The 11,978-nt window shown below is 53.6% G+C and overlaps 4 protein-coding genes across 4 annotated transcripts; all 4 read right to left on the bottom strand.

Annotated features, from left to right (window-relative positions):
* Positions 1–219: 219 nt before the first annotated feature.
* Positions 220–2,327, bottom strand: BDP55DRAFT_285148 (GMC oxidoreductase). The gene is made up of 2 exons (XM_060566510.1): positions 1,823–2,327; positions 220–1,766 (listed from the first exon to the last, which is right to left on the bottom strand). The coding sequence occupies exons 1-2, from the start codon at positions 2,169–2,171 to the stop codon at positions 343–345; spliced, it is 1,773 nt and encodes a 590-aa protein (XP_060425891.1). The 5' UTR covers positions 2,172–2,327; the 3' UTR covers positions 220–342.
* A 1,899-nt stretch (positions 2,328–4,226) lies between these two features.
* On the bottom strand, positions 4,227–5,466 carry BDP55DRAFT_675075 (uncharacterized protein). The gene is made up of 2 exons (XM_060575710.1): positions 4,913–5,466; positions 4,227–4,805 (listed from the first exon to the last, which is right to left on the bottom strand). Exons 1-2 carry the CDS (start codon positions 5,110–5,112, stop codon positions 4,661–4,663), a joined length of 345 nt encoding a protein of 114 aa, XP_060425892.1. The 5' UTR covers positions 5,113–5,466; the 3' UTR covers positions 4,227–4,660.
* Positions 5,467–7,000: 1,534 nt separating this feature from the next.
* On the bottom strand, positions 7,001–7,953 carry BDP55DRAFT_526884 (uncharacterized protein; the record flags this gene model as incomplete). The annotated part of the gene is made up of 3 exons (XM_060567817.1): positions 7,001–7,042; positions 7,142–7,491; positions 7,605–7,953. Coding segments are annotated over 3 exons (741 nt in total), but the record flags the coding sequence as incomplete, so codon positions are not given.
* A 1,943-nt stretch (positions 7,954–9,896) lies between these two features.
* BDP55DRAFT_285168 (batten's disease protein Cln3) lies at positions 9,897–11,876 on the bottom strand. Its single transcript, XM_060566511.1, has 3 exons — positions 11,769–11,876; positions 11,305–11,717; positions 9,897–11,248 (listed from the first exon to the last, which is right to left on the bottom strand). Exons 2-3 carry the CDS (start codon positions 11,444–11,446, stop codon positions 10,026–10,028), a joined length of 1,365 nt encoding a protein of 454 aa, XP_060425894.1. The 5' UTR covers positions 11,447–11,717; positions 11,769–11,876; the 3' UTR covers positions 9,897–10,025.
* Between the last annotated feature and the right edge of the window lie 102 nt (positions 11,877–11,978).

Raw genomic sequence — 11,978 nt, forward strand, 5'->3', positions numbered from 1 at the left:
AGAAGGCATCCCACTCTTTGGATCGAAGTAAGTCAACGACCCGTCGAAAGACCAGATGCGCCCCATCAGTGGGGAGAATATTGTCTATACCGTTTCTTAAGCGCTCTGCACAAGCAATTTTGATAGCCCGCGAGGGCTCAGCGGCTACGAGGTCGATTCCAATTCGAACGCTGAACTTGATCTAAACTCGAAATGTAAATTCGATTGACTAAGTCGCGTGACGATTATATACTCTACTCTATGGATATGAACATGTAATTGTGCTTGAAATATTTACTGAGAAATGTGGAAGAAGGGCGACATGTTACGAAGTCGTTCTAAGAACACGAGGTAAGTACCTTTCTACGAGCTCTTGGCAATGAGATCCGCTGCTCTCTCGGCAACAGCGTACAAGGTGCTGACAAGGTGACCGCACACCTGGAAGGGCAAGACGGAGGCGTCAACAACGCGGACGTTGGCGGTACCATAGACCTTGAGGCTAGCGTCGACAACACCACCCTTCTCGCGGGGCATCATGGCAGCGGTGCCGACGGGGTGGAAGTTGGAGCGGTAGTTGCCCTTGATGTAGCTCTCCCAGCCCTCGACATCATCCGCATCAGCAGCAACGACGTCCGCGCCGGGACGGGTCTCGGTTCCAGCGTAGGTAGAGAAGGGCGCGGTGCTGTACAGCTTGCGAATGTACTTTGCAATCTCGACCTGTTCGAGCAGATCCCAGTCCAGCATGAAATAGTTGGGGTTGATGACGGCGCGGGAGGTGGAGTTGCTGCCAATGTGAACGCTGCCGCGGGCGAAGGGGAGGAGGCCCCAGTACTCACTGCTCCAGGATCCGGAGCCAGCGTTGACGAGGACCTCGGCGATGGGGATCTGGGACTCGAAGATGAGAGACCACTGCAGCTGAAAGAACTCCAAGAGGTCCGAGGCGCGGGTGACGTTGCCATTGATGGAGGCGACCTTTGCGGCGTAGGCGGGGAGGGCCTCCTTAATCTGGGCGGCGACGCCCTCGGCGTCGTCGAAGACGTGGGCGACGGTGGGGTAGGCGACAGTGGTGAGTGTGCCGTCGATGCTCATGTTCTTCATGTCGAAGGAGAGACCATTGTTCATCTGGTCCTGGAGGTTCTCGCCGACGGTGGGGAGGTTGACGACGGTCTTGATGCCGTGTTGCTTGAGGACGTTGGCACTGCCGACACCAGAGAGTTCGAGGAGCAGAGGGGAGACGAGGGCACCGGCGGAGAGGATAACCTCCTTGTTAGCCTTGACGACGCTGCTGGATCCATCGGCGGAAACGATCTCGACGCCGTCGGCGGTAGGGAGAGTAGTGTTCTTCCAAGTGAGCTTCTGGGCGCTCGTGTTCAGCAGGACCTTGAGGTTGGTGCGGTTCTGGTAGGGGTAGTAGTAGGCACGGGCAGCATCCTCGCGGACGGCGTTTGCCTGGTCGACGGTGCGGGGGAAGACGGAGAAGCCAACCATGTTTCCGCCGTTGACGTCCTCGTTCCAGGGAAGACCAAGGTTCTGGAATGTCGAGTTCAGGACGGCAGGCATGGTTCCATTCGTCTGGCCGTAGGTCCAGCCGGTCAGGAGGGGTCCGTCTTCACCGTGGACGTTGGTCTCATACTCGAGACGGCCGGCGACCTGGCGGGCGGACTCCGGGGTCTGGAAGTGCTCGCTCTTGAGGTAGTAGGGGAAAAGAGCGTCCCAGTTCCAGCCCTCATTTCCGAGTTGCTCCCATGCGTCGATCTGAGAGGCTTCGGCGCGGGTGTAGGCCAGTCCTTCAGGCTGTTAGCATCTAAGTCCAGTCTTCTTTTAATCGATGATCACCACAAACCGTTGATAGTGCTGGTTCCCCCCAAAGCCTTGGCAGCACGCATGGTCTGGACCGATCCATCACCGAAGGTCTGGTTGGTCGTCTGGAAGGCGAAGTCGATGTCGGTACCAAAGGCAAGACCGTATCCGTTAGGGTTGGTGACGTTGACGTTGTCAAAGACTGAGCCGCCGGCCTCAATGATCAGGACGGATACGGCAGGGTTCTCTGATAGACGGTTGGCAACCGCCAGACCGCTGGTACCGCCTCCAACGACGATGTAGTCGTATCCATTGCTGGACGCGTTGTTGCAGCGGACGGCCAAGGCCGCGGCTCCAGAGAGGAGGGTAGATGTGGTGAGGAAGCTCCGCATGGTTGTGTGTGTACTGCCAAGGTCTGGAATGAGTGTAAGTGCGGCAAGAGAATGTATACAAGTCCACTGGAATGGTGATCAAACAATAGCTTCGAAGTCGGAGGCTTATGTTTATATCAACGAACACCGAAAGAGAAAATTCAACAACATCGCCGCCAAATCCGAGCTCCTCAAATCCCTCAATCACGTCACCCGCGCGGATCCAAACAGCTACTATCCCCGTTAAACCGGATTTTGCAGTAACACTCCGAGGGCTGACCGAAGAGTTGTATCCTCCCTCCTATTTCGTCAGTGCAATCCATACGGGCAAACTTACTCAAGGCTCGGGAGGGTGGAGTACGGCGTAGCCGCAGAAGCCGAGTTACAATTGGGGCCCAGCGGTTCTGGACGCCATTGGTCGTCGACAACCGCTGAGAGCAATGAGGGCATATCTGATCGGACCGATCCACCGGTAGTTGGCGGCGCGAGATGCTTATCAACCATCAGAAAGCCTAACGTTCCTGGGATCTGGAGACTGGAACCCGTCCCTGCGGAAATATCTGCGTAGATCGGCGGGACCCTGCAGGGGCTCCTACTCATACCTTGCCAGCATAGCCCGGTAAAGCCAATGAGGGCTGAGGACAGAAGAGAGTGCCCTACAGGGTGGCGGACGTTGAATCATGCCCCCGCGACGAACTTAGCAACCGTTGTCGTCCAAAGTTGAGGACGAGAACTATGGAAAGGTGTGGCATACGTCATGCCCCGAAAACGATTGCAACCTTGCGCAAAGGAGGCCTTTCAATGCACCTCTGTGCTATTCTAGACGTCGGCTCGGTAGATCTCAAAGGTTGCGCGGTGCACCATGTATGAGGGCTAAACTTTAAGCTCAAGTGCCAAGCGCACTCGCCAAGTAGAAAGGATCTGGCATAGGTGGACCTCACCAACATTCTAGATGCTCAATCTAATGAAATCACGGGTTTACGGAAATACAAGTACAGAAGGTGGGCATGAATCTCAAAGAACAAACGACAAACGGGTTTATGCTACCGCTTTCTAAGCAATCAAGGGAATTAAGGGGACCTGAGCCCCATGTGTGTCATGCTCGCATTCTGAGTTGGCGAACGAACAAAGGGCCGAAAACAACTTTTTGAGGTGGGTTTCTCGTCTGGGTCTGGACGATTTGCCGCTTAAGTAAGAAAACAATAAGCATCGGATGCTCCACTGACAGCGAGAAAGAACGAACCCTTGTCCAAACAACCAAGGAAACTTCTAGCAGTGAACTTGAGACGAACATGCCTGGTTTATGCCGCTGGCATTAAGCTCGGTAGATCTGGTTAGGACGAGGACTCGTAGAATCTTCCTTTTCCAAGCGATTTCGGATTCCTCATTTGGGATGACTACATAAATCTGCGAACGTGCCCCTGTTGTTCTTAATTCCGATTTGACACTCGTTCACTGATTGATCTTCTTTCTGATTGAGTGCTGTACACACTATCCCTGATCTCCTCTGACTCTGTTCCGCTACAGACCTTTTTGTCTGAGGAAACTAGGAAAATTCGAAGTCAGGAAATCCGGAATGTGCACTTTCCGACCACCACTCGGTGAGATATGGTTTCTACGTAATATGTGCGACATCGTATGTCTTGAAACACACAGGTAACTAGTAAGAGCCACTCGGCGATGGCGTCTATAAAGTTCCTGGCAAAAGTCAAGGTGGAGCCCAGTCCCGAGATTGGCCATCTGCATGATCTTTGGTGAGTAAGACTTGTGGATAGGAGGGATCTATCGTTATGTCGACCCTCTTGAGTCTAAAACGGGCATTTTCAGCACTCGCTATGGAAGACCGGCTCCCAATCCCGTTCGTTGCATCCCTACCTGCAACAAATCCAAGTAGCTGAAGCGAATGAAATCCGTGAACGTTGTGAAGAAACTCTTGTGAAGTCACAAGCCTTCAGTTCAGAGGCAAAAGGGTTTGAAGATTGCTCAGTTTGTGTGAAAACTTGAAGAGCAACCTGCTGAATTCCGAATTGCGCTCTGATAGCAGATGAGAAACTCATCGAGTTGTTGAAGCCGTACCTTTTCTGTTTCAAGGCTGTCTTGAGGAGTGCAGAGTTGCCAGGCATCCAATAACAGATCAAGGTTGAAAGATGGAGATACCCATGACGGATCAATGAAGGCGACGTTGGGCCAACGTGAATGGTTCTCAAGTCGTCTCCCTCTTCGTGTGTTTTCCTGCAGAGAATGTTGTGATAACTGTGACTAATTAGAAATTACATAAAAAGATACATCTTCTTGATGTTCGTATTGCAGTAGTTGAAACTGAGCATCACCGCCAGCGACTTGCATCAAGTTGACCATTTCAACACTCAAATGAGCGTTTGCCTTTGCTGCAAAGAACCACCTGAAGAGTTTAGAGCTTTCAATTCATTTGCAACCTCAAATTTACACAGCGTCCTTGCAGATTCGGCCCGAAAGCCCCAGCCCTTCCCCAAGCTTCAACCCAGCAACATCTACTTCCTCGACGCAGCCCTCTCGGCCAACTTATCAAACTCCCCCTTCTCCATCACCGTCCCCTGCCCCTTGGACTTGCCCGTCATATGAACAAGATACCCCCCAACACCAAGTCCCACAGCAGCGATTGCAACCAACGTCGGCCTAATCCCCCAGCATACGTTAACAACGGACTCACGGGCATGGCCCAGGCATAACCATAAGGATTCCTTTGAAAATCTTGTCACATGAGACGGAGACAGATAACTCACCAGCTCTGCGCGGCACCGCTGGTCGACGGCACAGGTTCCTGCCCGCCGGGCCCACCGAGGTCGCCCTCTTTGGGGTTATGCGTGCTCCACCGGACCTGGCTCCGGCGCGCCGCTGCGAAGGGCGCCGTCGTGGCTCCGGGGCTGGGGAGGGGTCGCGCGACGGCGAGGCGGCGGAGGGAGAGGGATCTTGCGGGGATCATTTCGGCGTTAATTATGGGGGCGGGTATACGGGATAGCTGAGAATGTTGACTTGATGATCCCAGTCGCTTTGGGTCGAATTTCTTCTTGTAAACCTCACTTATCGACGATGGGTTCTTTACAGGGCTTGTGTGTCGTGGACGATTTCAGTGTTACAAGTCAGATGATGTTGAAAGCTGAGGCTCTGCTGTAATCGGATGGTGACGACACCAAGACGCTTGAGCGAGTCCGGGGAAAGAGAGCGCTGAGGGCAGGTGCGTCATAGGTGCATCACCTCCTCTCTTTTCTCTCCCCAAATCTTTAGCAGTCACTCATTGATTGGAGGATTTTGCCAAGAACATTTGTGGAAGCCTTCTAGAACAATTCGAATTGTTCGTCTGAAAAATGGAGAGACGTCCCGGCTTGCCATAAGAGCTCACTCATACTCCCTGTAATAAATACTAGCTAGTCCTCTGCTCGCTGTAAACTTTATGGGGCCACTGAGCTTTACAGTCGCTAAAGGATTCCCGACACATAAATGTATTTACACCCTAATGAACAAGTCGATAACTCAATTAGCCCAAGAATGAGAATTAGCAGGATGGAAATGATGAATACAATACCATAGACATCCTGGTGAATGCCTTGCGTGTCTGGAAGAAAAGGCATCAACAGCACTTGCTTGCCACTAACACGACAGCTCACTGCGCGACGGCCCACGGACGGGAACCACCCTCAAGCACTTCTTCACCGAGCCTTCACCTTGCCTGTCCAAATATACCTAAGTAAATCCAACAAAACCTACAGATACAATACTCGAAACGAAATACTCTAATTCTCCATGAAACAAGCCTAGAACATCACCCAACAAACCCCGACGCGCATCCCCCAAGTCGGAACCAACAAGCAGAGCTCCGACTTTACACCACAACCTCCGACCGAGCTCGCCCCCGTCCTGCGAAGCACCCATCGTATTCCCGAACAGCAGTCCCTATCGCGCCCTCACGCTCGCACGAGACACCGCGCCGAGGTACGGGTACCTGAGTCTCGGAGATGGCGAGACACGCCGGCAGCCGCTCCAAGCCTCCATCCCATCTCGAGAGATAGATACTCATCCGAGATACGGTGAGAAGTCGGAACGAACACGCCGCGGATGCCAAGATACCCCTAGCCTACCTAATCATCAGTCGTGTTGCTGGTATTACTGGCGTGGGGGTCACCCAACTCCCCTGAGCGAGTTGGCTGGGCGCCACACTCACAGCGCTGCAGCGAGGCCTCCTCCGATAGGCCGCTGCCCCTGAATGACCTTGTACAGCAACGTCGCATCCCGTCTTGAGGCTCTCACCATCACCTTTACGATGCTCTCAATTTCGGACGCCTCAATGCAATTGGAATGAGCTGGCGATCAGAATTATAACTATATGGAGGATATGGTATCAATATCATCAATCCACCTTAGAGGTAGGAACTGAGAGGTGTGGTGTCATCGATTTATCTATCGGTTGGTATCAAAGAAAATCAAAAGTTAACGCCCCGTCGCGATCATGCCCTTTTTAACCCAGAAACAAAAGCCATGGCCCTTTGCCAAGGCCCATTGATGCCGCAGCCCTCCCCAATGCCATGCTGCTGAAAGAACCATCATGTTCCTTTACATGAGTCTCAATGTGCCGTGAATCCCCTCATCCACTCTCTCCTCTATCCGCAGCATCCGCACCTAATACTCGCCGGCTCCCAAGTACGGCCGACTGGTGGACCTCAGTGAAGGTGCGCATGGCGATTCCCGGTATAGACCTGATAAAGGTGCCCGTAGTAGTACCCATCCCGCTTTCTCTGACCATGCGTCCGAGAACCCTTCACTATGATCCCAACAATGTACTGGCGAGTCACACCATGCGGGGAGTTCTAGGCCCACGCCGGCATGGTCCAGTACTTTGTCTTCGGGACGACTCTGACCTCGGGCGGAGACCATTGGTTGGTAAATGCAGACGAAGCCAAAGACGCAGCCATAGATGTGGACGCAGACTGAGATGAAGAGCCAGAGGCGACGTCGACATTGGTGTTGTTGTTGGCACCAGCCCTGGCAACGGCAGCAGCGAAAGCACTATCGTCTCGCTCTAAAGCCTGGTCAATAGCGTCCAGAACCCAAGTCTTGATCTCATTGAGAGCCCGACGCTTCTGCGTCTGCTCGCGGTGCTTGCTGCCAGACTCTCCCAAGGGCAGCTCATTGTAGATCTTGAAGCTGACGAGGAGCGTGAACGTCTTGAGGCTGGGGAACTGCCGAAGGAGACGGACGCCCTCGTTGCAGTGGCTCTGCACCCAGCAGGGGCGGAGGCCCCATTCCATGGCCAGGTGGCGAAGGTTAGCGAAGCAGTGTGCAGAGGGCATGATTGATTGAGAGGGACCTGTGAGTGTGTTATTATTTTGTGATTTTTCTCTTTCTTTGGAAGGTGCGAAAAGCACGGCAAAGAAAGTAAGGTACTTCGTTATTTGAAAGGGTAAACTGAATGAGACTGACCTCTGTACATGAACAGCGTATCATCACGATAATTCATATACACGCCCTTACCCTGCGCTCGGTGTCCAGGCGAGAGATACATCATCTCATACTGGTCATCTCTCAAACCACGCGGGTTCTCAGGGTCGTAGAGCATCTCAGTGCGAGATTCCTGGCAAACCTGCAGGAGCGCTGGGACAGGACGCTGGAGACCATAGGACATGGTCAAGTTGTTGGGCATGCGCTCAGCAACGGCGGGCTTGGGTGCTGCGAGACGCCATACCTTGAGGCGGATTTCGGTGGGGAGGTCCTTGAAGAGGTGGAATGTGGGTGGCTTTATCTCCTCTGAGAGATCTAGATTCGCCAGGTCTGCGAGGAGGGATTCCGGCTCTGGTAAGATGTGTAACTTGCCGAGAGGCAGATACGGGTGAGCCATGCCTTTGCGTTCGACTATGTCGTCCATGATGGAGGTGTACCGAAGCTGCCAAGGCGTATGGTATGTGAAGGGTAGAATCGTGAAGCTCCGTTCGGCGGTGAAGGGAAAAAATAGTTGGAAAGATTTAGAGAAGGTGAAGATAAAAAAAAAAAAACAGAGATAGGTAAGGGAAGGAGTCGTCCGATTGAGGTGCGTCAACTTTTCAAGGGGAAGGAGAGGACTGGGCGGTGGTGGTATCACTTTCCGTTTCCTCAGGCCTTGGGTTGTTAGAGCCGAATGAGGCAACGGGCGAGCGTTGCAGACCGAGCCTCAGGTCGAGGTGGGATGGAAGTTGGAAGCTGCGGCAGGGGCGCGGGAAGGTGCAGGGGGAAAGGAACGACGCGGGTACGGATATTGGATCCGTAGTCTAGAACCACTTGGCAGGTCGAGGTCGAGATGGGGTGGGAGGTCTGGGTGAATGAGACTCGAAGTTCGGATATTCGTAGCTGTGTATTCAGATAGGGCGCCCGTGGAATAAGGTAGTACCAAACCAAAGGCGGTGACTATTTGAAAAATCTGGGCTGATGATACCGCTCAACCTTCAAAAAGTAGGGGTGAGTGAAAGGAGAATTGTTTCGTGTCGTACAGGTAAGGCGAGTCGAGCAATCTTGGTCAAAAGAGACTGCCAGATCTCAAATCTCAGTGTAAGAGAAAATAAATTCTGGGCGAATATGAACCGGAACAGGGCCAGTGGTGACTGCCTTACACCGGTGGCCGCATGCCTTAGAATGGGAGAAAATCTAAGTAGATGGACCGAGAAAAGTGGCGGATAAGGCAAGTAGCAGGTATGATATCCTGCATGAATCAACGTTGGTTACTATTACCACCGAGACTAAGACCCCGAGACGACCTGGAATGAGAAGCTACTACAACAAGACGCCGAAGAACAATGACTGTGAGTGAAAATTTCTCGGGTTGGTTGGAGTGCAAAACCTGATCGCTGGCCACTCGCTCACTCGCCGCTGACCGCCGTACGGAATACGTCCGTCTAGGTTAGTAGGCTAATCAAATCGCTTTTACCTCTCTCAATTTTTTCCTTCCATCTTTTTTCGCGCCAAGATGAAAACAATGCAAATGAATGGCCGCCCGGCGGTCAGTGCAACGCCGTTGGAACATCCCGTTCTTCGTTGTCCCCTAACGTTAGCCCTCCCCCCGGCCCCGGGATCCTCCCGAGAACGTATCAACGCTCAATTGGCCCACGAAATCTCTTTAACCGCCACGAATCATGTTTTAATGAGCAAATCACTAGAACTGGAATCTCAGATTGACTTGAGCAGCCAGATTTGTTGTCTAATTGATCTCATTGATGATTGTGGTATCAATAGGAAGAATAAAAAAAAATAAAAAAAATAAGATAAAAAAAGAGACCCATCATGGCATGTTGCATCAGCTGTTCTCTGAACCAGACGGATAAATCATGCCAGAAAATCAAGCGATGCGCCATAAAGTATTTGTGGATCCCTTTGACTCCGTCACTGCAAGTGGCACAATGTCTGACGTCGGAACAGCCTCATTTACCACCCTGCCACACCCAATACCGCCCCTGGGCCCTGGTTGATCCCGTCTTTGATATCTCTAATCGATATGCATTGCCGAGTCTAGAGAGACAAGGGACCACCCGAACGTTTATCCTGTGGCTGGCCCAAGTACGTCGTTATCGACATAGTGATTTCAATGGAGCCACAAGTACGACAATACAGTTTAATTAACCCCGTGGTCTTGAAGCCGTTGACCCCGAGGGGAAACAAAAGTCGTGCCACGCCGCGCTGGGCGTCGTCAATCAACGCCCCGTCCTGCCAGCCTCCGGCGCCGACACCGTGTAACCCAAACGCCCGTTGCCGGATCGTGAACGGCACCCCTCTCGAAACATCGTACCAGGACCCTCTCCAGTCGCGGGCCCCCCCACGCTGATCACAAGCGCTGCCAAGGTGCTGCACAGCATAGCATCCCGTCCTGATAGTCACCTCTCATCCAACCTTGATCTTACGGCACCAATCCCGCCCATGCGCAACCTGCCAGTTGCAAAGCTGCACCTCCATGACGATGCCGACAAACCCGGCAATGCAGATACCCCCGCTGTCGCTCACACTCGTCGCGCTCAAGCTGAATTCCCTGTCTTCGCTCGGTACCTTTTCCATAATCTCCGCAAAGGTATTCACGTATACCGCGCCTCCCAGCAGACCCTCCCAGAACACAATCAAGAACACCACGTACACCGAAGGGATAAAGTCGAACAGGGCGTGGCACGTCAGCAGCACCAGGTTGGCAATCTGCAACAGCGAAGGTAGATAGAGGCGGTGAATCCGGTAGAACGGCGTCGAGGACCGCGAAATAAAGACGCCCAGCTGGTACAGGAACCCGTACATGGGATAGAACTCGCGAAACTGCTTGAAGGGCGATGACGCCAGCGGGAAGAGCAGCGTCGGCGCAACGCCCTGGTTGATGGTGTACTCTGCAATGTACACCAGCAGCAGCGGCAGCATATACGGGAAGAAGAGCGCCTTCGCCCTCCTCAAGTTGTGCTCGAAGCTATGTGCATCAGCGTGCTGCACCGAATACGCCGTCGACGTAGTCGCGGGCCCCGGCGCAAGCAGAGCCGACGACGCCGCGTTTTGCGACAGCTCCTCGACGTCCTCGTCCTCCAGATCCTGCTCCGGAACGACCGTGTACTCCTTCTGCCCCGCCTTGAGCGGTCCCTTTGGCAGTATGACGAAGAAGCTTACAAACATGATGGACGGCAAGCACGCAGAGAACAACAGGCTGTTGCGCACGCTGAAACCCCACCAATCCGTGAGCACCACGTAAAGACCCGCTCCGACGAGCCCTGCCGCGCCGGTGCCGCTGCCCCAGCCCGCGAGGCTCATGGGGCCGTAGTAGTGCGTCAGCCCGAGGAAGCTGAGCTCGCCGCCGCCGGAGCTGAGGCTGGCGATGATGACGCCGACCATTTTTACGGCGACGGATTTCGTGGGCGGCGTGAGGGCGACGAGGAGCATGCCGGAGCACGAGAGGGCGATCAGGATCAGAACGCGGAGGGAGTAGGGCACGCGGTGGATGAAGTAGGGTGCGATCAGTTTCGTGAAGAAGGAGGGGAGGACGTCGGCGAGGAGGACTACGCCTTTCGGGACGTTGGAGCCGACGAGGTCTTGGGCGGCGGAGAGGATGATTACGTAGAGGACGTTGTTGATGAGACCTATAGTACATGTCAGCACATAGACAGACCGAGCAGACAGAAGCTGGGAAGCGCACCGAGCAGCCAAAAGGCCACGATCACCTGGGTATCAGCATTTCGAAAGAGGGCAGATAAGCGGGCGCGGTACATTGCCCAAGATGACGACGGTGATCCAGGCATGGGGAAAAGGCCGGAGGACGAAGGCGATCGGCCAGTCATAGTTCCCTCACAGCGCTGTTATCGAATCCAGAGAGAAGACGGCATCGAGAGAAGGGGCGGGTTCGAATCGTCTTATCACGACGGTCGTTCTGAGGTTTAGGTTTGGGGCGGTTGACATCTGATGGTTTCGACTGTCGGACATCGGTCACAAGATAACCGCTGTCTCAGTGCCTCAGCGCAGCACTCGACCGGGGTACGCTGCCCGCGTGTCGTGCAGCCAACCACGTTCTCGGGATAAGGCAGCCGAAGGGGATGAGACCCACATAAGCTACTGTGCTCAGTGTAAGGTACTGGGAACCCCCGTCTCGGCCACGCGACTCACCCACTGCGCTGTGACGTCGTAGCGTTAAGTGGCTGCTCACCCGAGAGAAACAGCGCTTGATGAATGTCGGTCGCGACCTCACATGCAAGACGAGATGAAGTGTTATAACGACGTGTTTTTTTCGATTATTCTAGCCTCTATTCGGAGGTGGAAATCGGGTATCTCCTAACTCGCCCATGATGGGCACATCATCGGTTTCGCAAATTCGCA

The sequence above is a fragment of the Colletotrichum godetiae genome (genome assembly GCF_030913485.1).
Source record: "Colletotrichum godetiae strain CBS 193.32 chromosome Unknown BDP55scaffold_43, whole genome shotgun sequence".
NCBI lineage: Eukaryota > Fungi > Ascomycota > Sordariomycetes > Glomerellales > Glomerellaceae > Colletotrichum > Colletotrichum godetiae.

Coding starts and splice junctions, on each gene's coding strand:
- BDP55DRAFT_285148 (XM_060566510.1), bottom strand. CDS start 2,171: ATGCGGAGCTTCCTCACCACATCTACCCTCCTCTCTGGAGCCGCGGCC. Junction 1,767..1,822: donor GGGAACCAGCACTATCAACG/GTTTGTGGTGAT, acceptor AACAGCCTGAAG/GACTGGCCTACACCCGCGCC.
- BDP55DRAFT_675075 (XM_060575710.1), bottom strand. CDS start 5,112: ATGATCCCCGCAAGATCCCTCTCCCTCCGCCGCCTCGCCGTCGCGCGA. Junction 4,806..4,912: donor AGCGGTGCCGCGCAGAGCTG/GTGAGTTATCTG, acceptor CTGGGGGATTAG/GCCGACGTTGGTTGCAATCG.
- BDP55DRAFT_285168 (XM_060566511.1), bottom strand. CDS start 11,446: ATGACTGGCCGATCGCCTTCGTCCTCCGGCCTTTTCCCCATGCCTGGA. Junction 11,249..11,304: donor CGTGGCCTTTTGGCTGCTCG/GTGCGCTTCCCA, acceptor CATGTACTATAG/GTCTCATCAACAACGTCCTC.